At 48.9% G+C, this 25,960-nt stretch overlaps 3 protein-coding genes across 3 annotated transcripts; 1 reads left to right on the top strand and 2 right to left on the bottom strand.

Moving 5' to 3' along the window:
- Positions 1-228: 228 nt before the first annotated feature.
- On the bottom strand, positions 229-983 carry P3r3urf (PIK3R3 upstream open reading frame). The gene is made up of 2 exons (XM_047556891.1): positions 752-983; positions 229-272 (listed from the first exon to the last, which is right to left on the bottom strand). Exons 1-2 carry the CDS (start codon positions 981-983, stop codon positions 229-231), a joined length of 276 nt encoding a protein of 91 aa, XP_047412847.1.
- Positions 984-4,819: 3,836 nt separating this feature from the next.
- On the top strand, positions 4,820-9,920 carry Tspan1 (tetraspanin 1). The gene is made up of 8 exons (XM_047556884.1): positions 4,820-4,954; positions 5,404-5,468; positions 8,058-8,264; positions 8,476-8,550; positions 8,662-8,760; positions 8,839-8,994; positions 9,104-9,187; positions 9,473-9,920. Exons 2-8 carry the CDS (start codon positions 5,412-5,414, stop codon positions 9,518-9,520), a joined length of 726 nt encoding a protein of 241 aa, XP_047412840.1. The 5' UTR covers positions 4,820-4,954; positions 5,404-5,411; the 3' UTR covers positions 9,521-9,920.
- A 2,650-nt stretch (positions 9,921-12,570) lies between these two features.
- Pomgnt1 (protein O-linked mannose N-acetylglucosaminyltransferase 1 (beta 1,2-)) lies at positions 12,571-22,067 on the bottom strand. Its single transcript, XM_047555585.1, is given in 23 exon segments — positions 12,571-13,237; positions 13,339-13,448; positions 13,679-13,814; positions 14,042-14,086; positions 14,286-14,314; positions 14,316-14,351; positions 15,276-15,401; positions 15,485-15,613; positions 15,697-15,769; positions 16,072-16,130; positions 16,339-16,380; positions 16,472-16,555; positions 16,752-16,827; positions 17,034-17,104; positions 17,432-17,559; positions 17,708-17,806; positions 17,994-18,111; positions 19,098-19,211; positions 19,301-19,366; positions 20,393-20,511; positions 20,635-20,749; positions 21,318-21,487; positions 21,947-22,067. Coding segments are annotated over 22 exon segments (1,983 nt in total). The 5' UTR covers positions 21,438-21,487; positions 21,947-22,067; the 3' UTR covers positions 12,571-13,149.
- Between the last annotated feature and the right edge of the window lie 3,893 nt (positions 22,068-25,960).

The raw sequence follows: 25,960 nt of genomic DNA, 5'->3' as shown, positions 1-25,960 counted from the left end.
TGTTGCTGACCTTGTCCTGTCCTTCCGCTGTCTGTGATTCCTGCTGTTATCACTGAAGCCTGCCCCTGGGAGTATTCAGCCCCAACCCTGCCCTCATACCCTACATAGTTGGTTGGAAACCCCTAAGTACGAAATAAGGCAGTTTGAGCAGAACGATTTTATTTGTGGTTCACCATCCACAGCCCCTAGGAGATGTAGGTCCAGAGTAAGCCAAGCTTCTGGGCATTTCTAAATGATCAGAAAGCTCCCAGGTTGACAGAGGTGTCTGAGAACTGAGGAGAGGAAAGAGAGGGAAGGGAAGTTAGCATTTCTGGAAGCTCCACTGGCCCTTGAATTCACCCACCTCCCCAAGCCCTCTGCTTCCAGCCATTCCATTCTCCACTAAAGCTCTTAATAACTGAGACCACGCCTGTAATCCCAGCAACTCAGGAAGCTAAAACAGGAAGTTCAAGTCCAGCCTCAGCAATTTAGCGAGACCCTGTCTCAAAATAAAAAAAATAAAAAGGGTTGGAGATGTAACTCAGTGGTAAAGTGCCTCTGGGTTCAATCCCCACTACTGAAGAAACAAATTTTTTGTTAATAAAAGCTCTCAACATTTAGATTTGCTTGCCTTCAAGATACCACCATACCTTTGGGATGATATTTCACAATTTGTCCCTTAGAGAGCCTAAACAGGACCAGGTGGGGAAAAACCAGTGGCCTTGTTTTTCAAACCCCCCACCCTGAGTCACAACCCTACTTCTCTGCTAACCTTGAGGTGAGAGGATCCACACACTGGTGGTAGCAGTGTGGGTGTTGCTGATTTCTGTGGTCATGGTGGCAAGATTGGTGGCAGCTGGGCCTTGAGGTTTCTGCCGGTACCTTCTGCGGCTACACTTGAACATACTGGGAATCCGGGGACGGGGCCAACCTATACCTGGCCTACGGTAGGGGGAACTCAGGCCCCGGGCCCGAGGGGCACGGACAAGCTGAGAAGGCCCCATGCGCATAAGGAGCTTCTGCAGTGTGCCTGAAGGGTGTTGCTGACCAGGCAACTACGGCCTCTATGACATGTAGTCTGCCTAAGGGTGGTGCTCTTTATTACAGGTCCTGGCCCCTAGCCCCTCCCCATGGAGCAGGCTCCCTTACAATTCTCCTCATTGGGTCCAGTTCAAGGGCTAGACAGCTCTGGGTTGTCCCTTGAGTAAAAGAACTTTAGGTAGGGGAAAAATCACTCCATTTTTTCATTCATGCACATTAACAATATTAACAATGTTTATTGAGCATTTGCTATATGCCAAACACGGTGCTAAGCACTCTACAAACATTTATCTCATTTAAGTTCATGACAAACTTTTCAAAGAGATTCTATTATTATCCACATTTGTACATAGTCAACTTTCTTTATTCCCTGTAGTTATGTTCTACAAAGTCACCACAAACATTAAATTAATCAATTCCGAATCATTATCCCCAGGGGAAATGTGTAGGTTCCTGCAACTCTCTGGTCAATGATCAATACATAACCTGTTTTTTGTATGGAGATACCTTATTTAATATATGGTGTTGAGTCATTAACAATGAACTTATGGCCAACAGCACTATAATCTGTGCCTGGATCAAGTTTATCTAACACATGCATTTTCTTTACAGCACATCATAACCTTGTGCTTAGGAACACTAGATGATATTTCAGCACTACTACTAGGAACCATTTTAGTCAGCAAAATCATCAAAAAGAAAAACAAAGGTGCCATTAAATAGACTCTCAAAACAACATTTGTTTATGAGAGCTAAAATAAGAAGGCAGAGTCCCCTTGCTCAACAGACCTCAGCTGGAAATGTATATGTGTTGGGCAACTCAAAACTTTTACTTTGTCAGATATGGTGGCATGTACCTGAAATGCCAGCTCCTTAGGAGGCTGGGGCAAGAGGATTGCAAATTTAAGGCCTGCCCGGGCAACTCAGTGAAATCCTGTATCAAATAAAATAAGAAGGACTGGGGATATAGCTCTGTGGTAGAAATTTTGCCTAGGGTGTGCAAGGTTCTGGATCTGATTCCTGAACAAAAAAGAAATATTTTGCTTTTTACTTTGCTATGCATGTATACAAATTACTGCAAAAGTGTCACAAGTATTCATTTGAGGGTTACAAAATAATTTTAATGAGTAAATTCACAGTTATAGAATTTATGAATAACAAGGATTAACTGTATAAGAAAATTGAGGCTCAGTGAGATGAAGTGACACAATTAGAGCAGGTGTGGTTCAAGTTCATGATGGTCAAGGTCCAAAGCCCAGAGCATTACCTCTTGCTATTCTGTTCTCATTCATTCATTCAGGAAATGTTCACTAACAACATCATGTTAGTGTTGGGCACCAGGGACATAGAAGAATGTGACCTGTTAGATGAAAGAGAAAGCCTCGTGAATGATTAGTGCAGGTGGAAATACAAGGGCACTAACTCTGGGTTTATCTCCTTTCTGGTAGGAAACAGGAGAGTTAGCAGCTCTACCTGTGTTGCGCAGAGTTGGGGGACTTTTGCCTCTTCTCCCTCCACAGCTCAGCCCCTATCCCTTCCCTTCTACCCTAATCTTCACCTTCTGTCTCACAGGAGCCTGCTTGGAGATGGTGGGCCCTCAGCACTACGGTGGCAGACCTTAACGATCCCTGACTCCAACCTCTGTTCTAGTTATCCTCAGACCTTGTCCTATCAACCTCTAGCCCCTCACTATAAGACTCCCTGCCCCTTCTCTTCCTCAGAGCTAGACCCAAGGCCTCCTCCCCTGCTCTGTAGGGAACTCAACCAACCTGCCTCCTTAGATTCCATCTGAGTTGGCATGGTGGTTAAAAGGTGTACTCTGGTGTCAGACTGACAGGTTGAATCCTAATCATACAACTTGTAAGTGGCAGAACCAGGGTTCAACTGATCATGGCCAGCCCTTAATTTTTCTGTGCCTCTAATTCCCCATATTTAAAAGGGAGATTAAAAAGAACATATCTCATAGGATTGTTGTGAAGGGGGAAAAAAAGACTTAATATATGTAATGCATTTTAAGCATAATCTAAATTACTAGTATAGTCTGTAATTTTTTTAAGACTGATCTTGATAGGTTGCTCAGACTGGTCTTTAAAAAAAATTTAGTTGTAGATGGACACAATAACTTTATTTTTATGTGGTGCTGAGGATGGAACCCAGTGCCTCACACATGCTAGGCAAGTGCTCTACCACTGAGTTACAACACCAGCCCCTCAGACTAGTCTCGAATTTGTGCGTTTAAGTGATTTTCCCACCTCAGTTTCTAGCACCCCAGTTTATAGTCTCTTTTGGGGGGGTTACTGGGGGTTGAATGAAGGGACACTCGACCACTGAACACATCCCCAGCCCTATTTTGTATTTTATTTGGAGACAGGGTCTCACTGAGTTACTTAGCAACTCACTTTTGCTGAGACTGGTTTTGAACTGGCAATCCTCCTGCCTCAGCCTCCTGAGCCTCTGGGATTACAAGCATGCACCACCATGCCCAGCCCCAGTTAATAGTCTTTACTATTATGAGTCCCTCTCTCTTCTGTTTGTTTAGCTGCCTCCTCCCACAAAATTATAACAAATTTAAAAATATACTTCCTGGACTGCGGGTGTAGCTTATCCCTTAGCTCTTTTGCTGTGACTCTCCCTTCTGACTTTGCTCTATGCACTTTTCCTTATGACCTAGAGTAGGAAGAAAATCACATTTAAAAACCCCATACCTATTCTGTTATTCAGACCAGGAAACAGATGCTTAAAAACAAGCCTAAGAAATGTCGCTAGGGTCATACAGCAAAGAAATGACAGAACCGGGATTTGAACACCCAGTTTAAGTAACTGGAGATCCCAGGACTTTCCCAAAACCTCTTCATCAGAAATGGTGGAATGGGAAGTTGGGTAGGTAGTCCTGGAAGAATTGATGAAGATGGGGGTTATAGAAGCTTGGAACTGGGATGACTCCTTTGTGAGACCATGATGCCACCTGCTGGCAGAAAGGTAAGGGGTATGCACAGAATGCTAAGACGGAAGACTGGAGGGGAAAATACAGGAAACTATGGGGAAGGAAAAGAGAGAAAGAACAGGGAACTTGAGGTTTTGTGGAGGGAAGAGGACTAGGAATCATGTGCTACTCAGAGGAGAGAACAGAAGCTGCCAAACTTGGTCATTTTCTTGAAAGTGTGTATGTGTGTGTGTGTGTGTGTGTGTGTGTGTGAGAGAGAGAGAGAGAGAGAGAGAGAGAGAGAGAGAGAGAGAGAGAGAGAGAGGGAGAGGGGGGAGAGAGAGAGAGAGAAAGAGGCAGACAGACCAATATAAAGATAGACAAAGAGGAAGACAGAGACAGAGCAGTCTTAAAATATGTGTTTCAGGTATTGTTCTATTGTTTTTTAGTTGCTGGGAGTCTGCACAAGGAGTCCAGTGTGCATGTGAACACACGTGTGCACCAGTAGCTGTTTATGTGTGTGACTGTGTTTGACGTCTGATGGAAGTCAGCCTGGGGAGATGTGCACACCGAGCCGTGAGCCTAGGGTATGTAGGAGTGCACTAGCAGACGCAGGATAAGAAGCATGTATGCACAGTTGTATGCAGGGCACTCAGAATTTCTGGGAGCCATTTGCCTCAGCCCCATCCTTTTCTTCCTTCTTGAGATCGGGAGAGGCGTAACCCATGGGTGACATCTCTAGGCGGAGGCCCATTGCTGCTGTGGTGATGGGGACCAATCTCCAGGCAGCAGGGGGCAGCAGGGACAAGGGAGGCTGATTGGCCATGGGTGGGGCCAGCGAGCGGGCAGAAGGAAGGTTTTAAAGCGTCTGCCCCACCTGCAGGTGAGCAGTGGTGTGTGAGAGCCTGCCTGTCCTGCCCGTTCAGAGTGGCAGCTCCCTGGAGCTGTTCTGTTTTCTTCTGGAGCTTCAGCAGATCCCTCTCAGAACTCGCTGCCGATAGGCCTGAACAGGTGATGGTATAGGATAGAGATTATCTTGTGAAGTGATATTAATTTGAAAATAGGTTTGGAGAGCTAGAAGGGCCATGGGGAGGGTCCTGGAAGGGTCTGGATTTGGTCTGGAGAGGAACCCAGAACATACAGGTGTTAGGTAAGGGTAAATGAAGTGACCTACCTGCAGTGTGGGAGTATGGCTTGGGGTGCCGGTGCAGGAACCTGGGGTGTTAGGATCTCAGAGATGTCAGTGTTGGCAGAGGGTCTGAGTAGTACAGGTGTGTTCAGATGTCAGGATGGGAACTGAGTAATCCAAGTCCTGAGGAGTCAAAGGTTCAGGTGCAGGGAAAGCTTGGTAAGATAGGGGTCCAGGATACTGGGGTCTGGTGTGTCAGGGTACAGAAGGCAGGACCAGCCCAGGCGGGGTGGGGGACATGATGCCCTAACTCGAACGTGTCTGCCCCCAGGAGCCACCATGCAGTGCTTCAGCTTCATTAAGACCATGATGATCCTCTTCAATACGCTCATCTTTGTAAGTATGGAGACTGTGTGCCCTGTGGGGGGCTCTCTAGAGGAGCAGGTCACTATTTCAGCAGAGCCCAAGCTGGGGAATGGGAAACTACGGTGCCCAGACTTTGCCCTGCAAGTTTCCCCTCCAATGCTGATTCCTGGTCCCAGTAAAAGCCAGGCTGCCACACGGGGGAGGGAGGCAATGTGAAGAAGTGATTGGAGTTTTAGGGCATCCCTTCCCTTTCAGGAAGCTTCAGCTTAGGTGTAAGGCATGGCAGAATAGGCTAACAGGGGCGATTCTTCTGTTTTTAGAGGCATTGGGGGTTTTGAGAGGGGAAGGGGTTTGCCTAAATTCTCCTAACATGAAAGGCAATTTGATGGCCTTTGTAAGTTGGAGGGGGGAGATGAAAGGAGGCAGGGACCATGTCTCATTAGAGCAAAGAATCTGTCTCAGACAGCCCTTATTCATTCAACAAACACTCATTGGGGGACTGAGGGTAGAGCTTTGGGGTAGAGCCCTTCCCTAGCATCTATAAGGCCCTGGGTTTGATCGCCAACACGGTAAAACAAAACCAAAACATTCATTGACTAAGATTATATGCCAGGTGCTCAGGTAGTAGGTGAGCAGGGCCATTCTCTGCCCTCAAGGATTCAGGTCCAGTAAGCCAAGTAGGCATATAATTGTGATTTGGTTGTCTGGATTTAGCACAGGGGCTCAGAAAGCCTATATGAGGGGCTAGAACCCAGCCTGGTGGGAGAATACTTCCTGGAGGAAGTACCTGAAGCTGGGAATTTATATTGGGTGGAGAGCTGTAAAGTATACATAAAACCCAAAGGAAATGAAACTCGATATTGTTCTGAAAACCAGGAACAGATTGCATAGGACATGTTTGGGAAGCTAAGCAATGAAACTCTCCAGTAAGCCCTGGAGATGATGGTGAGATAAGGAGAAATGGACAAAGTATACAAAGGACAAAGCCTTGAGATGGTGGCTAAGGGATAGAAGAAGGGACAAGGAAAACAGAGGTCTTAGAGATGATACTCATATCCGGCATGAGCAACATGTGGGACAGGAAGGGGCTATCTCACAGGCAATTGTCTACTCAGTGAAACTGCAGCTCAAATTAGAGCTTGCCATGGATATTTGAAAATCACTTGCCCATAGGTGGCCAATGAAGCCATGGGAGTACATGAGAGCACTCCGGGAAAGTGAACTCTGGGACTCGGGTTTGAGCTCAGTGCTAGAGCACTTGCTTAGAAGATGTGAGGCCCTGGGTTCAATCCCCAGTACTGTGCATGGGGCAGGAAAGGTGACCTGTGAAAACTGAGATTATTAGGAATAAGCAGAGAAATAGCCACCATTAAGGAGATGGAGAAAGAGGAAAACAAGGAGAGTTAAGATATCAGAAAGGTCAAGGAGATAAAGCCCATGAAGTGATTTAGCACAGGAGGTCACTAGAGAACTCAGAACTATATTACAGTGGGTTAAAGTGAGTAAAAGATGAGGAAGTGGAGACATGAAATATAAATCGGTTTGGTGAAATTGGGTGGGTGGATTCGTATATCTTGTGTTTTCTTTGAGTGCAGAGAACTAGCTTTTATTCATGTAACTGGAGGGAACAATAGGCTTCCAGGGACTGAGAGAGCAGGGTCTCTGGCCTGAAGGGGTTAAAGGCAAATCCGGCTTGGTTTCTGGCCTCTGTTGCCCAGGTCTTGCCAGGCTGGGCTGAGTAGAGTAGGGCAGGCCTAGGCTCCTTGAAATTTGACCCCATGGGCTAGAAGCCCAGCGTTCTGACTGTCCTTAGGCAAACATGCCTGAGATCCAGGCACAATCTGCCACCTTATCGCTAATTCCAGCCTCAGTTTCTACAGCTAGAAGGTGGGAACTGGGCACCAAGTTGGTGTCAGGCTGATTAACCCATTGACACCCTGAATCAGAGAAACCCTGAGTGGGACTCACCCCAATTGAGGCCTAGCTGATTTCCCCCTTAGGTGCCTCAATTTCCATTTGTAAGACAAGGGGGACTAGGTAGTTGAGGAGCAGGCCCGGTTTCGTTTCTGATCCCAGAAGAGAGCCAAATGAGACCTCAGGGTGGGTGAACTTTCTCAAGCTCCACCCTCTTCAAAGTTGAGAGCAGGTGTAAACCTCAGCCCCGCCTCTGTTACTATGGTGACTATTGAGCCTGCTCAAGGCTACCACCCCTGTTTCCACCTATTAGAGGACAGAGGTGTTTTAGACACCGGTAGCCTGGAAAGGAAATGAGAGATTGGCCCTCACCTGCCTGTTTTCACTCCTAGCTTGTTTTCACTCCTAGCTATGTGGCAGGACCCTAGCATCAGTGAGGGGAAGTCTTGTGTCTTTCCTGACCCTGTGAAATATTTCTAGTACCCCTTGATCTTTGTGCTCAAGTGTGCAGTCTGGTGCTGGCTATGGGTTTCCCTACTCCCATTTTTCTGGCACTAGAGGATATTTCCCTCCCCATAAGATAGGTTAGATTTCCCAGCCAAGGAAGTGGGAGACTTCTTGGCTGTCATCCTCCTGACTCAACTGTATGACAAGGAGCTATTTGCCAGCATTGTTTGAATGCCTGCCTGACTTCTCTGTCCCCAGCTGTGTGGTGCGGCCCTGTTGGCTGTGGGCATCTGGGTGTCAGTTGATGGGCCATCCTTCCTGAAGATCTTTGGGCCGCTGTCATCCAGTGCCATGCAGTTTGTCAACGTGGGCTACTTCCTCATCGCAGCTGGTGTTGTGCTCTTCGTTCTTGGTTTCCTGGGCTGCTACGGTGCTAAGTCTGAGAACAAGTGTGCACTCTTGATGGTGTGTCAGACCCAGTTCCATGACCAAGTAGCCCCTCACCCTTGACCAAGTAGCCCCTCACCCTTGACACCAGACCCTGGGGATCTCAAAATCCTACCTTGCACTCCACAGGGGCTCCCTGCCATGTTTTTACAGGAGGATGGTGGGTTAGGGCAAAGAGAGCATGAGGGGCCATCTTTCCCTAAAACTCAGACCCCTGTTCTCCACTCAGTTCTTCTTCATCCTCCTCCTCATCTTTGTTGCTGAGGTTGCAGCTGCTGTGGTTGTCCTGGTGTACACCACAATGGTGAGGCACTGGAATGGGTGAGGAAGACTGGGCAAAGCCCTGGGAGTGGGCTGTGGCCTGTAAATGGCCACCTTCCCTGCCAGCCCCTCAACACTGGCCTGCTCCACCTAGGCTGAGCAATTCCTGGCATTGGTGGTAGTGCCTGCCATCAAGAAAGACTATGGTTCCCAGAAAGACTTCACCCAAGTGTGGAACTCTACCATGGAAGGGGTAAGGTGGATTGGGGGGATTTTGGGTGGAGAGAAAGAAGCAAGGCCCTACCAAACACCAACCCCACCTTGTCTCCAGCTCAAGTGCTGTGGCTTCAACAACTACACGGATTTTGAGGACTCACCCTACTTCAAACAGAACCAACTCTTTCCTCCATTCTGTTGCATCAACAATATCAATAGAACAGTTGAAGAACCTTGTACCGCACAGAAGGCCCAGGAAAAGGATGTACAGGTGTGAGGGGCATAGAAATGTGGGGACTGCTTTAATGGCCTCAGAGTAGCAAACGGAGATGAGGTGTAGGGTAGCTGCCAACTATAAATGCTCTCTCCTCTTCCCCAAGGGTTGCTTCGAACAGCTTCTGTATGACATCCGAACAAATGCAGTCACTGTGGGTGGTGTGGCCTTCGGAATTGGGGCCCTGGAGGTAAGACAACAAGGAGGCTGGGGCTGGAGTACTGATGGCCATCAGATCTGGGTTGCTTGACCCATCTGAGGCCTCTCTGGGAGAGACAGGCTTTTTTTTTCCTCCTGTGTTGGTGATTAAACCCATGGCTCTGTGCATACTAAGCACATGCTCTACCACTAAGCTACACTTCCAGCACAGGAGACAGACTTCCAACAGAGCTTAATGTAGACTGTCTGGGGCAAGGGACCAATGCTTGAGGATCTCAATCATGTCCCCTCATGTCTCTCTGTTCCCTCCCACCAGCTGGCTGCCATGATTGTATCCATGTACCTGTACTGCCATCTGAAATAAGTCCACTTCTGCCTCCATCATTGCTGCTGCCACATCGGAACTGGGAAGAGGCACCATGGCACTAACAGTGTCACTGGGGCTGGAGTGGGCCTGCCCTTGTGGCTCTGAACTTGCAGCGAAATAGAGACCACCCCTTTTAGGTTGTACCTGACTTTTCCTTCTATTGGTAGACTTGGGTCCCACCTGTTACAGAGCCTTTAAGGTAGCCAGTTCCTCTGCCCATTCCCTCAGTCTGTTTCTTCCACCCTTAACAACCCCTGAGGTTAAAGGGGGCTTTTGATGATCCTAGTCTCCACTGGAGGATGAGAGAAAGGCACCTATACCTGGGCATATTCAAAATCAGCAAAGCCATAGAGCGGATATGTGTAGAAGACACTTTAAAACCCATACATCAATTAAAATGTTTCTATTTGGACTCTGTGTATCTTTGGGGAAAGGGATTCAGCTTGCCTAAACTGCCCTCAGATTCCAGTGAGGCTGGCAACTCAGAAGCCCCTGGAAAAACTGTAGAAAAAAAGTGGGGTGGGGATTTGGGTTCTAGACCCAGGGGCAGGGGTGGGAGCCCAAGAGGGATAGGTAAAAGGGCAGTAAGGAAGTGAGAGCTGGGCCGGTCTGCCTTCTTAGAATGGGGTAGGACTTTGGCCTGAAATTCTCCCCCTCTGGGTAGGGGCACTGGACTGGAAAGCTATGAAAATAACAACCTTGTGCTCAGTCATGGAGTGGGGAACAGACTTGTTATCAAAAGGCAATGGGAAAGTCACTCTGTAGGCTCTGGGAAGTCCTCCAGTAGTCCCCATCAGAGGGTCCAAGCTGCCTTCCCACTGAGGCAAAGTCCTAGATCTGTCCCAACTTGGGGATCTTAGAAAGCATTTCCCCCAGTACTGGGGATGAAACCCCAGGGCACTCTACCACCAAGCTAAATCCCGCCTGTCTGTCTATCTGGAGTCAGGGTTTCACCAGTTACCAAGGCTGGCCTTGAACTTGCCATCATCCCACCTCAGTCTCCCAAGTCACTGGAATTACAAGTGTGTACCACCTCACCTGCCCAACAGACCTGATCTCTTATTTAGTCCTAACCATTCCTATGCTCCAGGGTCAAAAAAGGTCAAGTGACTTGCCTATGTCCAATAGTCTTCAGTGAAGAACTGAGTCTGGATTTGAACTCTAATTTTAGATCCTGGTGTGTCCTGGTTGACATGATGGTAGTTTTACTTGGAGTAGCACCTGACCAGAATGATCCTGAATATTGTTGAACAAGGCATGACAGCACAAAGGAAGGCTAGCTAGGCACAGTGGTGCACACCTACAAACCCACCAGCTAGGAAGGCTGAGGCAGGAAGATTGGGAGTTCAAAGCCAGCCTCAGCAAGTTAGCAAGGCCCTAAGCAACTCAGTGAGACTGTTTCTAAATAAAATATTTTAAAAGGGCTGGGGGCTGAGGGTTGTAGCTCAGTGGTAGAGCACTTGCCTAGCACCTGTGAGGTACTGGGTTTGATCCTCAGCACCAAATAAATAAATTTTTAAAAAGGGCTGGGGATGTAGCTCAGTGGGTAAGCACCTCTGGGTTCAATCCCTGTAACAGTGTGTGTGGGGGGATACATACAAGCACATATCACACACATAAAATAAAGGAGAAAGTAAAAAAAAATAGAGGAGGAAGACTATGACAAAAGGATACAGTGCTACCAAGAAAAGCCCAACCTGATTAAACTAACTCCTTCCTTGCTTTCCTTAGACCTTATTATCTGTCTCCCTAGGCTTTTCCAGGGGACCCCAGATCTACTACCTGCTTGCCAAACCCAGAAAGGAACAGCATCCTAGCCAGACTCATACAATCTGAGGTATGGTCTGTGAGGCCAGACCTGAGGCCTGCTAGTGTGCTAGGCAGGAAGAGGAGTTAGTGCACCTTAGCCCTTTACCTTCTACTACCCTGCTGTCTTTCCCACATACTACCCTCCCCCCCTTCCACCTGTGTGGAAGCTGCAGAGGATTTGTTTGCCCAGGGCGGGTCTCTACCTCATCATGGGTTAATTGCCCCTCAACCTGGCTGTTTTGCCATCTCACACACTATCTCTAGCTCCAGCAAACACTGAAGGCGTCAGGGTGGTGAGATATGTCCAAGCTATGTAAATGGTATCATTGCTGAGCTGGGCTCCAGGCATTGGTAGGGAGGCAGGACAGAGAACAAGGGCAGGAGTTCCAATAAGTTCTTGCCTTCCTGGCCATAACAGGCAGACCCTTTCTCAAGAGGTGTTGACACTCAGATCCTGATCCTAAGCCCTTTACAGACCTTTAAATGTCAAGTCCCCTTGCCTTGGATATCACACATTCCCTGTGGACAATCCCACTTGTTTCCTGGTGACTCTCTTAGATCTTCCTATGCTCTTTGTCACAATCTGGCTGAGTGAGAATCTGATGAAAACTATGGCCCTCTTCTCCAGAAAAATATCAATATGGCATTATGCATATGATGCACCCTAAGGGCCAGACACCAGACACCCCTTGCTCCCACACCTGTCTGCAGTCCGGCCCTAGCCCCCTGACTAATGCCTGCCTAGGATCATCCCATGAAATCACGTGCTCAACCCCAGTGGCAGCCACGCACTATTTCAGTCTCAATCACTTCCTTCCCACCTTGACTAGGTTCACCTGCTCTCCCGTTCCCCCCACCCCCCACCCTAGTGTCCCTTTTTGCTCTTTTCTGCTCCGTCTCTGGAGACAGGTGTCTGGCCCACACGGACAAGGCAGGAACAGTCTGGTAAACAGTGGGGAAGGGGTATGGGATGACTGCTTAGAGCTCAGCTCCAAATAAGGTGGGGCTAAAGTCAAGCTGTCCTAGGGTGGAGCCTGGGGAAAAATCTTGGAGCTTGAGACTTGGGCATCCCCTGGTGGCCAAATGGGCTCAAATGGAAGATAAACCCTTGTGGGACACATACAGTAGGCAAACCCATCACCCATCCAGATGAGTCTCCTTCACCCCTCTACCTCTCTATGCACCCCACCGCCACCCCACTGCTGCCACACACACACACGCAACACATTCTCAGATGTTTTCTCCTTTTTTAATCAATGATCACCTTATCCAGTTTCAGAAATCTGGACAAAGAGGAAGCTGAGAGGGGGCCTGGTTCAGTGTCAGAGGGTCTCTGAGTGATTCTGTGTCAGCACATGGACCCCAGCTGGGCCTGTTCATGGGTTGGGCACAGCAATTTCCTGAGTAAAAGCCAGTCCCACCCTCAGGGCAGTATCTCTGCCCCCTGAAAGAAATCAAGGCCCTACAGGTCTGGCCTGTTTCCAAGGCCCCCAGGGCAGTCAATAAATAGGTTAGATTCTGAGCCAGGCCTGGGAGGAGGGGATGTAGAAGGGGAAGGATCAGCTTCCCAGGGATCCCAAAGATTCCCAGGTACTGTCCTGCCCTTCTCTGACAAGGAAGTAAATAAATAGACCTTAAACTCAGGAACAGGGGAGTTGGGACCGGGGAGCCCTCCCCTTGGAGTTAGTAATTAAGTCTCATGTTAAAAACAAACCAGCCCCAGCCCCTACCAGCATCTATAAAATCCTACAGGATGGGGTGAAGGGCTAGCCTGCCTGGGGGTACACAGTACCCAGCCCTGCAGGGTCCTGGAGGTCTCATGTCTGTTCAGCGGCTCCTGGGGCTCCCTCCTCCTTTGGGGGTGGCTCCAGGAAAATTGGGGTGACTGATGGTGGCTTCTTCACTCTGGAAGACAATACAAGAATTATGCATAGAAAAAAGGTCATTAGCTATGTCTCTCAATCCCACTAAGCCCCCATTTCCCAAGACAGAACAGGGTCACTCACGAGTAAGGGGAGGCTGGGACTCCCACCACCAGGAAGTGGTTCTTCTTCCGAAATAATCTCCAGAGGCCCCGGTGGTTGCCACGCACATCCAGGTCCCAGATATGGAGGCACTAGCAGAGGTGGAGACGAGGAGAGATGGTTCAGGGAGTTGAAGCGCCACTGAGGACCCAGCAACCACCTCAATCTGTAAGAGGTGGCATCTTCTGGACCACGAATTTAGACAAGGGGGGTGGAGGAGGGGTTCTGAGAGCATGGAAAAGATCCTGAGGTTGAAGACTCCAGAACGAAGGCTCTCTGCATCTTGGGGCATGTGTTCAGGGAAACTATAGTATTAGGGCACCTTGGCAAGCTGAGTCCAGGTGGTGAAGTCATCCTCTTTCTCCATTCGGATAAAGGCCACAAAGGTGTGGCCCTCTGTGTCTGGCAGGAAGGAATCTTCACAAGGGTCCTTGCTGTGGTCCAGAACTTCAGCCCCACTGCAATGGAGGGTGGAGTGGTAAGGCCAAGGCAGGGCATGCTCTAGGTGTGTCACACTGGGTCCTGGGCTTGGTTTAATGCTCTGTTGTTGCCACTGTGAAATTCTTAAGAATAACTAGGGATCATGATTTTCATTTTGCATAGAGCCCCACACATTATGGAGCCAAAAATCCCAGTATTTAACTGCTTACTCCCTGCCACACGTGCCAAATACCCAAGGTCTTACCTGAGTAGCCTGTGAATTTCCACTTCATAAGCTTCTTTCTTCAGACTGGAGGGGAAGGAGAAACGAGTCAGGGGAGGGGAGTAGGGGAGCAGGTCCCATGGGTAGCAATGGACAGGGCAAGGGGTCACATGAGAAAAGGAGAATGCAGGTCTGGGATGAAGACAGAGGTACCAGGTCTGGAAGGGACCAAGAACAGGTTATCAGATCCCCTAGCTCTTCCCCTTACCCTGTTGCAAGCCCCCACCTGTCCACATTCCGAAGCTGGACACCAGGGAACCGTGTTGAACTTGTGCTTCTTGAAGTAGGCCTCCTGGAGTGGGTATGAGGTGAAAATCAGGGGCTCGCAATGTCTGGCCTATGCCTGCTCACTAACCCACCACAGATCTACAAGACCCACAGATGAAGTCTGGGTCTAGGAAGGGCCCTCTGAGTTCTTTCTGACTCTTCGCAGCATCCTTGGCCAGTTCTTACTACTTTAATTTGGGCTCTGCCATTGTTGGAGAGCTCATGCTGACAGGGCAGCTCATGCTAATAACTGTGAGTTAGTCACTGTTCCCAGTGGCTCTCCCTGGGCCTGTTGTGCTAGAACCAGAGAAGCCAGAAACAAGCCCTGCAGAAGTTGGTGACGAAGGGGAGAAGGGAAAAACTGCTCTCTACTGAGAGTGACCTAAGGAAAGTGCCTGACCCTCTCTGGGAGATGAGTAAGGCTCTTGTATTAACTAGCCTCTGGAGGTCTTCCTGGCTTCTAGGAGGTCCAAACTGAATCCATTCCTTTGAGTTGGGCTATCTCAAGGGCCCTCTCGCTGTAACTGGGGGATGGACTGCAGCATAGCCAGGTAGGGTGTGGGGGTCTGGGGATCTCCCAGACCCTACCTCTTGAAAGGATAGAAAAGGACAAAACTTACAGGGTTGGACCAATGTTTAGAGGCAGAAATACCCTCCTCACACCCACAGACTAGTGATAAGAACAGTAATAATACTAATAACCCTTATCTAATGCTTACAGTTCAAAGCATTTTACATTATTTACATTTAAATATTAACTCATTTAAACCTCGTGACTCTAAGAGGTAGGTAGTATTTTTATTCTCATTTTACATATAAACTGAAGCAAAAACAGGATAGTAATTTCCCTGAAGTGACATGCTTATTAAGTGGAAGAACTAGAATACTCCAGAGTCCCTGTTCTGGACCATCACGCCATACTGTGCCTATACTCCTGCATCCCACTCACATGGAAGTAGCCATTCATGTTGAGGCCCACAATGCCAAAGTGGTAGGATCGGGAAACATCGGGGATGATGCACTCTCGGCCCCGGCGCTGTTCGGGCATTCGCATCCACATATCCCAATCCCAGAGCTGAGGGTGTGTGAAAGATTATGAAGGTCAGGAGTTTGGGCTATCAGGGAACTCCAGCCCACACGCCCTGCCCTGCCAGGTACCTTTTCTGGAGTGGGCCATTTGGGCTCAAGCTCCTCCTTGTACAAGGATCTCCTGAGCACCCAGCCCAACCCAGGCATGGTTTCCACACGGTATAGTAGTGCTGGGTCCTCAGCTGTGTGTTCGTACCCCTGGGGACAGGGGACCGTTGTGGGAGGGAGGTATCAGCTCTGGGCCTTTGCAGACTTCCCTAACCTCTAGTCACTCAGCTTACCTGGTCATTCCAGGCAGAGATGCAGTACAGGCTGTCATCTTCCTCCAGCAGGTGGATGGACTGGCTTAGGAAACTGAGAGAGCCAGTATCCAAGAATTCAGAGAGGGGTAAGGATAAACCCAGTCATACAGTACTGCAGGAAGAGCTAGAACTGGGACTCAGGAGTCAGGTGTCCTCCCCAGATCCCCACTCACTGTCAACATTCATCCCTTCTACATCGCCCCAACTCTGTCTTTGCTTAGGCTTTTCTTCCACTTTTAGCTCACTTTCTCCAGAAAGTTCTCCAAGACAACTTACTGCCTTCTCTGGACACCCCATCAAGCAAAAGTTTCCATGTGGCTTACAGATGCTACAATGGTGGGCCATCCCCCTTACCTGAAGAAATCCACAGCAATGTCCAGGTCCTCTTCCAGAACCACAGCAAACTTGGCCTCCTGCAGGGTCGGGGGATATCATAATTCCAAGGAAGCTTCTCCCATCCTGTGGTCTCCTCCCCCTTCCCACTTCTTAGGTACCACTACCCTTGTTTTTCAGATCAGGAAGATAAGGCTTAGTGAGAGGAAGCACTTGCTACATGATAGGACTAGACTTATGTTCATGTACCCTTTCCCCAGGCCCAAGAGTTGTAACCTTAGTACTCACCGGGAACAGGTTGAAAGTGGCAGTGAGACTGGCCTTGTAGTGCTGGGTGGAGAACAGGAATAGGTCACATAAACTTTGGAGCAGAGGGCAGGACTAGTGTCTATCCCCACTTCCATCCTTGCCTAAGCAGTACCTGAGACACACGGGCATTCTTGATGCTGATGGGAGTGTGCTGGATGCCCCTCAGACCAAACAGCGCCACCACATCCATTGGTTCCTAGGGGACATGGCCACTGGTATGATGTGAGGCCACTTCCCCATGCCCATCTCTAAGGGCCTTAATAAGTCAAGCCCTTTACATTTTACAGCCCTCGCCTGAGCTGCTACCTTTAGCAGTCCTCAGCAATCACTGCTGCTCAGGGCACACAGCCCTGATTCAGGCTCTGCTGAAGGCTCTCCCATCCCCCACTCACCTCATAGTAGCCATCGATGAAAACTGTTATCATCTGTGGAGACACCCCCTGGGCTGACAGCAAAGAGCGCAGCATCCTGGGGAGTCCAGGGATGGGTTAGGGCTTCTCTGTCCTCTCAACTCAGGGCACCCCATTTATAAATGAGCCCTAATTCCCCATGGTCACCCACATAGGTAAATGCCCACTTCAAGGGTTCCTCCTGCAGGAAAATGAGCTAAGCACCCTCCCACTTGCTAAGCATCTTCCTGTTCAGTGCTGGGTATAGCCCACTCCCAGGCTCACCTGTATAGGTAATTGGGTCGGTTTCCTGCAATGACAGCCACGGGTACATTGAGGACCTTATTGTTTGGGAGCTGTGTTGAGAAACAGCTTTTAGCTCTTACTTTATTGCTCCTACAAATTGGGATCCCAATTTAGGGAAGAGTTCTCAGTGAGGTGGGGAACTACAGAACAACAAGAAAGGGACAGAGGGTCTTCCCTGTTCTGGCCTGTCCACACATGCAGCCCAACTCCAACCCTGGGCCTTACTCATATAGCTCATCTGTTCCTCCCCACCCTGTCTTTCAGAGCTCAGCCTGGTTTCCTCCCAGACTCAGGTAGAGAAAGTCTAAGTTGGGCCCTTCCTAGGGCCCCTTGCAGGTAGGAAGAATTCCAAACCTCACTGCCCAATGCCCACTCACCGGGTCAGGGCTGAACTCAATGGGTGTGGGGTCCTTGCAGCTGCACACACTCCCATACCCCTCAACTTTGCTGCAGAATCGCCTGCGGCGGCGGTTCATCTCTGTGTCAGTCCAGTGGCACTCTGCCTCTGAGGAAGGGATGGGGTTGACAGGATAGGCACGTGAAGCCAGTTTAAGGCGCCCCGGGCACCAGTCATGGGATAAAGCCCCATAAAGAGAATCCCAATGCCAATTCCCTGCCCAGACACTCCACAGCCCAGCCCCCACTAACCCCACCTTCAGCTGAGCTCAGTGGCACATCTGTCTTCAGCAGGACTGGGTCTCCCCAGGAGGAGAGGGCAGGCGACTTAGAATGTTTCTCCCCAAGGACAGGACCTGGTAAGGGGCATGAATGAGGGGTGGTGGGAGCCTGGATTCCAGGGGGGCCTTTTCCTATCTCCCTGCCCACTTTGATCCAACCCACTGCCACTGTTCCTATATGTCCCCATCCCACCCCACCCCATCTCCTGGGGTTCTGGTCCTCCCTTGATACTACAGGGTGGATGGCTTCTGGTGCCAGCACCTCCTTTTCGTCCCACGAAGGCCCAGGTGTCCCTCCATCCCAGGGCAGGGCCGGCCTGGCTACCCAGGCTCCTCAGCAGAGCCTTGGCTGTGTCTTTGAGGTGGAAGGAGCCCTCGTCCTGGGGGATCAGAGAATGTGGTCAGCCTGACAAGTATGGTTCCAGGAAACCTGGCCTCACAGAGCACCAATTACATATCTAGCACTAATTAAAAATTTTTTACTTAAATGAGCTCATTAAGTGATCACAACGACCCTCTATGGTCACTATCTTTCACAGATAAGAAAACTGAAGTGGAGTGAGGTGGCAGTGTCTGCCTGTTGCCCCAGCTACTCGGGAGGCTGAGGCAGAAGGATCACCTGAGTCCAGGAGTTCAAGTCTAGCTTAGGCCACATGGTGAGACCCCGTTTCAAAAGGGAAAAAGGAAAATGAACTGAAGGCTTAGAGAGAATTGAGAATGATCTTATGGTCACCCAGATAATAAATCCTTACCATAATCCCACGCATTCTGTCCCCTGACACCTTTCTGCCCTCTTTTCCCCCCATTCTTCTCCCATCCCTTGTTCTGCTCCAGCTCCGCTCTTTGCTGTTCCTCAAGCTTGCCAGGCACTTCCCTCCACTGGGGCCTTTGAACTTGCCACTCTTTCTACCTAAATGTTCTTCCTTCAGAGTCACCTGGCTTACTCCTCACTTTCTCCAGTCCTCTGCTCACCGATTTTCTCCTGACAGGGGCCCTCCCTTTTTAAAATGCAACCCTGCTTTTCTGCCTGTCTTCTCCTTCATCTAAGTAGTTGTTTCCTAACATCATAGACTTATTTGGCTGGTTTTTGTTGATTTTATTCCGCTAGAATATAAACTCCATGGGGTAGGGATGCTGGCTTATTTCCCATTTTATCTTCAGCACCCAGAGCAATGTCTAGCACATAGTAGGGGCTTAAAAACTGTCTGCTGAACTAACAAAAATGACTGGGTGAGGACTTGAACATGAGTCACCTTTCTCCAGAGGTTCTTCCCACTGTGCGTTATCATCAGTGGAGAGACTCCAGGGCCATACATAGGGGTGGAGGTGAGGGCACAGAAAATAGGGCCCTGGCAAAACCACTGACCTTGACAGTGCAGATGAGCACTCGGCCGGGCGCCACCATGTTGAGGAACAGCACCATGGCCTCATCCTCATGAGGTGAGTATGTGTCGAACACACGTTTTGCCATCACATGGCCCTGGCAAGAGACATACCTCTCATGAGTTAGTGTCACCAGCAACGAGAACTCAGCTTCAGTCCTCTGGGTCCCCACCTTTAGAATCTCACCGTGGCCTGGTTGAGGACGATGACATGGATGCCCCGGCCCTGCTCCCGGGCCTCATCCTCCAGTACCTATACAGTGACAGAGAAAGTCCAACTCTTCACTCTGGCATTCAAGATGTCTCAGTTTTATGGGTGCTTAAAGCACCAGCTGCACAAAACCTCCCCCCCTGCTTATGCCACTGTTCACAGTATTAACTCAGCTTGAAGTCTGCCTCTTCCAGAAAGCCTCCTAGTACCCCCATCAGAAGAGATCACAGCCAGGTGCAGCAGCGCACACCTGTAATGCCAGAGACTCAGGAGGCAGAGGCAGAAGGATTACGTGTTCAAAGCCAGTCTCAGCAGCTTAGCAAGACCCTAAGCAAATAAAAAGGGCTGGGGGTGTGGCTGAGTGTTAAGCACTCCTGGGTTTAATGCCCAGTACCAGAGAAAAAAGACAAGATCACATCTTTCTACAACCCTTCTCTCATCACTTCATTACTTCCATGGCTCTTCACTTCATTCTGGAGATAACAGTCCACCAGACTGCATCCCTCCAGGTAGGGCAGATCCCCAGTGCCCAGCCCCAGGCTAAGGCTAAGGCCAAAGGAGGGAACAAGAAGTGGTTATAAAATAATAAATCAAGAAGACACGGTGGCACATGCCAGGACTTGGGAGGCCGAGGGAGGAAGACAGCAAGTTTGATGTCAGCCCTAACACTTCAGCAAGGCCCCAACCAACTTAGTGTGACCTTGTCTCAAAACAAAAAATAAAAAGGATGGAGGATGTAGCTCAGTGGTAGAATGCCCCCGGGTTCGATCCCTGGTACCCCCCCCCCCCAAAAAAAAAAGAAATCGATAAATTAATCAGTGAATAAATAGCCTACTAATACTAATTATCACTTTTGAGATCTCAATACATATAAGGCACTTCACATTACTTTTTGCTTAATCCTGAAAAGCAGAAATCATTGGTTTCAGTCTACAAACAAGAAAGTAGGGATTCCAAAGTCACAGACAGAAATTGGCGTAATTGCAATTCCCACTCAGGCAGTGGACCCTGCAGCCAGGGGACCTTGCCCTGGAATGGAGTGACTACACCAGACCCCGGCCCACTCACCGTGGTGCCATCCACTGCCACATATACTTTGCTGCGGCTTGAGTACACCTCCACATCCAGGACTCGCCGGGGACCACTGCCTCTGCGCCGTGGGGGCTCCAGGCGACCCAGGGTCTCATCTGTGGGGGTGCAACAGGTCATGGGCATAGTCTCGCCAGTGGAGTCACCCCTTGGGATCTGCCTGCCACTGTTGCCCTGAGATCCCAGGGGTACCCCCTACCCCATCCTCTGCCTGGCCCCACCGTAGTCTTGCTCTGGCTCCAGATCTTCACTTGCTTCGCTGATTGCTCGCCGAGTGTCCAAGATCAACTTGATGTTGACAATGACAGTCACCAGCAGGAAAAGCACGGCCCCTGTCTGAGGGAGAGGTGGGATGACTGAGGCACACCTCCTCCAGATCATAAAGGGTCTTCCTGAAAGGAGGGCCTTGGCTGCAGTGAGGACACAGGGAGAACCTGGGATCCTTCTCTTCCTCTGCCTACTCTTCTTTCTGGACCAGAGCCTAGTTTCATTGTCACCTCCTCCAGGAAATCTCACCTGACCCTTCCCCCTCTGTCAGGACCCTCCCTACCCAGTGCTCTTGTATTCCTCCATTTGAGGTCTTGATTTCCTTGGTCCCCTCCACAGTTAGTTCCTAGAGATGGTGTCAGGCCCAGAGAACCACGGTGGAGATCAAAAGACCTTGATCCTAGCCCTAATTTCTTGACAGATGTATGTCCCTGGACAAAGCCTTCCTGATCAGACTTCAGGTTTCTGTCAGAAGCCTAGAAGGTTGGATTTGGGTTCCAATTCCAGAACTCTGGGTCTAATCCACTACTGGTAGGGGCATGACACATAGAGGTTTCCCCTCAAAGAACTTGCCGCTCCTTTCTGGTTGGAGGTTGCTACCATGGACCTCAGAGGGACATCTGGGACATCTCTATACCTGACAGAATCTCCGCAGGGTCCGCTGATTTGTCAGTTTATACTTCCAGGTAAGATACCAGCTCCGCTTCTTCCTAGCCCCAAAGGGCTTGATGAGGGGGCTGGGCTTCCAGTCATCCATACCGGATTTGGGAGTCACCACTGTCCTGGCCAATCCATGACTTCAGGAATCTGAGGGGACCAGAGGGTCACATGGAGTAAGGTGCTCCTCCCTAAAGTCTGATGCCTTCTGGAGAAATGAAGCTCTCTCAGCAACTCCTCCCTGCAAACACCCATGCTGTGTGACCTGGGGAAAGTGGCTCAACTTCTCTGGGCCTGGCAGGAAAACATTCAGAGGGGCTGGATCACCTGGAAATTCCCTGGGGCTGGGGGAACTATCTGAGTCAGGGCTGTTGAGGGTACCGGGGGTGTCGGCCATATAATTGACTTTTAAGGTTCATCAGTCCCTAAAAGTCCTTCCCAATCCTCGGGTGGGCAAAGAACAGCGACTTTCCCCGCCCCAATCCTCCACCCTCTTCCCATCCTATCTGGCTCGGTTCTTCTCCTCCCAGGGTTCAGGGCCGCCCGAAGGCTCGGGAGACCTACTCTGGCCGCGTCACCCCTCCTAGACCCCAGTCTGGAGGGACTCACCGCTCAGGGGCCCCGGGCCCCGCTCGGGCGCCCTTCGGGCCCGCACGGTTCAGCCCCGCTCACCGCGGCCTCCGCCTCCTCCATGCCGCTCGCGGCCCGGCCCCGCCCCGGCCCGGCCGGCCCGCCCCCCTGCTTCCGCCGCCGCCGCCGCCGCCGCGGGGTGAGAGGGCGGCGGGCGGTGCTTAGGGCGGTGGCCGCAGTCGGGTGTCTGAAGCCTGCGAAGGGGGCGATGCTTAGACCCTCCTTCGCGACTCCACAACCCCGTGGGCGGTGTGGGCGGTGTGGGCGGGTGGGCTGCTGGCCCAGAGCGGCCCGCACCCCGGCCTTGCCGAAGGCACCCGGTTCAGGTCCGAGTCCCCACCTTGGACCAGATCACTCTGCACGCCAGGGTTAAGGGGTCTGCCGGGCTCACACGCTGCCTCTCCGCCTCAGCCGTTCCTGGGCAAGGTTGTTACCCAGGCCGAGGGCATGTACAGCCTTTGGAGCAGAGAGGAATTAAAAAACAGGTTCTACTACCGTTCTGGGCACTTTACTGATACTAACTCATTCTATTCCACAATTCAGGAGGTGGGACTATTATTATCCCCATCTTAGGTTAAGAAAATGAAGCCCAGTTTCACAAATTGCAGGAGAGCTGGAATTGAAACCCAGGAGGTCGGTCCAGCTCCGGATTCTGCTCTTAACTACTGCACTATACTGACTATAATAATTCAGAGTTGTGAAGTTTGAGGTGATACACATAAACCACACAGTGGTTCTCAAGCTTTAGCTTGCATCAGAATCACTTGGAACCTTTATTAAAACACAGAAAACTAGTTTCTCTCTCCTTCCTAGAGTTTTAGATTCAACCTGGGGTAGGAGGTAGATTGGGAGTTTTACTTTTTACTTTTTCTTTCCTTTTTTTTTTTTTTTTTTTTTTTTTTTTAAGTGCGGGGACGTTACCTAGGGCCTTGCTATATTATATCCTAAGAACACTCTCTAGACCACTGAGGTAAACCTATTCCCTGATATTGCTCCTTTTTTTCTTTCTTTCTTTCTTTTTTTTTTTTTTTTGTACTGGAGATTGAACCCGGTGGCTCTTTACCACTGAGCTACAACCCAGGTTCTTTTTATTTTTCATTTTGAGACAGGGTCTTGCTAAATTGCTGAGTTTGGCCTCGAATTTGCCATCCTCCTGTCTCAGTCTCCCCAGTGGCTGACTTTGCAGGTTGTGCCACCGCCAGGCACATTTTTGCATTTCTAACAAGATTCTAGGTGATGTTGATACTTGTTTGAAGTGATTGGGAAGCCATGGAACCATTTTAGGTAGGAGAATCATATAATCTGATTTATATTTTAAGAGAACTTTTACTGTTTTTTGGAGAATGAATTGAAAGGAGACAGAAGCCAGAACACTAACACCAGATATTTTATTGAACTCTGCCTATTCCATCTGCCTTCTGCATATTGGGACGGTACTCCCAATATATTAACAGTGCTTGTTTTAGGAGTTGAGGCAATAGGTGATTTTTCCTAACAAGTATGTATTAAAATATAAGAAAACCCAACACATTTTATTAGTATTTGAAAAAGATGTCCTTAAACTGGGTGTGGGGGTGCACACTTGTAATCCCAGCTACCCAGGCAGGAGGATGGCAAGTTCAAAGCCAGTTTGAGCAATTTAGTGAGACCTTGTCAAAAAGGGGTGATAGGTGGGGTTGGGGAGGGTGGGGGGTGTGGAGGGGTGGATGGTGGGCTGGGGGGAAAATGTGCTGGGGATATAACTCAGTGTTAGATCACTTGCCCATTATGTAGAAAGCTTTAGGTTCAATCCCCAGTACTAAATAAATGTAATCAGTCACTTGTCTGGTCAGTCTTACCTCCTAAAAAGTCTTTTATTCTGGTCTAATTGTCTCCAACTTTACAACCAGACCCTGATCCAGGTGGTTAGTTTCTTGTCTTCCAACTAGTCTCCTTGACTCCAGATTTTTGCCACTCCAATCCTTTCTTCTTGTAAAATCCAGAGTAATTTTTTAAAAAGGCAAATATTCGGGCTGGGGATATAGCTCAGTTGGTAGAGTGCCTGCCTCATATGCACAAGGCCCTGGCTTCAATCCCCAGCACCACACACACACACCCACACACACACACAAAAAAAAGGCAAATATTCTTTCTATCTCTTACTTAAAACCTTTCATAGATCAAAAATAAATACTAAGGAAAAATATGTTACTTAAAATTACAAAGATAACCATTAGATAAACTAGAAATGATGGAAATAAATAGTGCCAATGGCAGAAGGGAAGTAGAATTAAATCCATATATTCAAATTTCTCTCTCTCTTTTTTTTCTTCTTTTCCCCTGTGGTACCTCCTGGGGTGCTCTACCACTGAACCACATCCCCACCTCTTTTCATTTTCCATTTTGTGACAAGGTCTCACTAAGTTGCTGAGACTGGGAGGATGATCTTGCTAATTGCTAAGGCTGGCCTTGAACTTGTGATTCTCCTGCCTCAGCCTCTGGAGTAGCTCTGATTACAGGGCTGCACCACCACACCTCACATCCATATTTACCTTAATAGGAAGTCAGTAGACAGTGTTTTACATTATGAAGCAGTGGTATAAGTCCATTATTTAGAATTATGGGTGTAAGCACCAGGAAAAAAAAAAGTGGTTGCCTCTGGGAAGTGGGACAAGAGGTGGGAAAAGACAGGCAGGGCAGGGCTCTTTTCATTTTTATTTTTTCGGTACTGAGAATGAACTCAGGGACACTTTACTACTGAGCTACATCCCAGTCCTTTTCATTTTTTATTTTGAGACAGGCTTCACTAAATTGTTGAGGGTCTTGCTAAAATTGTTGAGGCTGGCCTCAAACTTGAGATCCTCCTGCCTCAATCTCTGGAATTGCTGGGATTACAGGCATTCGCCACTGCAGCTGGCAGTAACTATCATTTCATTGTAAGTCCTTCTATAATCGTGGACTGGAATGACTTGGATTAAAAACTGAAACAAAGCTGGGCGCTGGGGTGCATGCCTTTAATCCCAGAGGCTCTGGGAGGCTGAGGCAGGAGGATGAAGAGTTCAAAGCCAGCCTCAGCAAAAGTGAGGCTCTAAGCAACTCAGTGAGACCCTGTTTTTCTAAGTAAAATACAAAATAATAGGGCTGGGGATGTGGCTCAGTGGTCAAGTGTGCCTGAGTTCAATCCCCAGTACCCCTCCCAAAAAAACCCCAAGCAACAAAAAAAGCAACATAAACATTTTTCAACAACATAAAGTTTTTCTTGGTTTCTCATTGACTGTAAAGTCAAGTCCAAACACCTTAGAATCATATTCTGTAGCCTTGTTACTCAAGACTATGGCACTCAGACCAGCAGGATGAACATCACCTGGGAGCTTGTTAAAAATGCAGACTCTCAGGCTCAGCCCCAAGTTCATTGAATCAATCTGCTTAATAATTAATTAATTATTAATAATAAGCATTATAATTATTAAGCATTATTAATCATTTTATTTTATTTTTTTGAGAAGGGTGTTGTTCAGGCTATCCTTGAACTCTTGAGCTCAAGTGATCAATCCTACTGTCTCAGCCTCAGACTAGCTGGGACTATAGGCCATTACCACAAGACCCAGCAGACCTGCATTTTAACAAGGTGGGTAGATGATTCATACCCAGAGTGAAGCTTAGGAAGCATCTTGCTGGTAAGCAGGTGCAGGGTGAAGCCCTTCAGCTTTAATACAGGTGCTCTCCACGGGTCAGAGCTTTACTTTACTTTCTACTCCTTCAGTCTGAATTCTAGTCAATGAGAGGTGGTGTGAATGACTAGCTAAATTCTAACCCCTTTTTAGATCCAGCTCATTTATTCCAGTAAGCTTTCAAAATCTCTACAGCTCTCTCTTACCAGGATTCTTTGAACTCCCATATCTCTGTTTGAGGTTGTTAGTCTTCCTTCTGCAAACACTTATTAGGCACCTACTGTGTGCCTAAGCTGAATTCAGTGCTAGGGTAAGGAGTAGCGCCGAACTCTGTGAATGCGCT

Source organism: Sciurus carolinensis, chromosome 1 (genome assembly GCF_902686445.1).
Source record: "Sciurus carolinensis chromosome 1, mSciCar1.2, whole genome shotgun sequence".
NCBI classification, from domain to species: Eukaryota; Metazoa; Chordata; class Mammalia; order Rodentia; family Sciuridae; genus Sciurus; species Sciurus carolinensis.
Note: the sequence above shows the minus strand (reverse complement) of the source record. Positions and strands in the feature narration are given on the sequence as shown.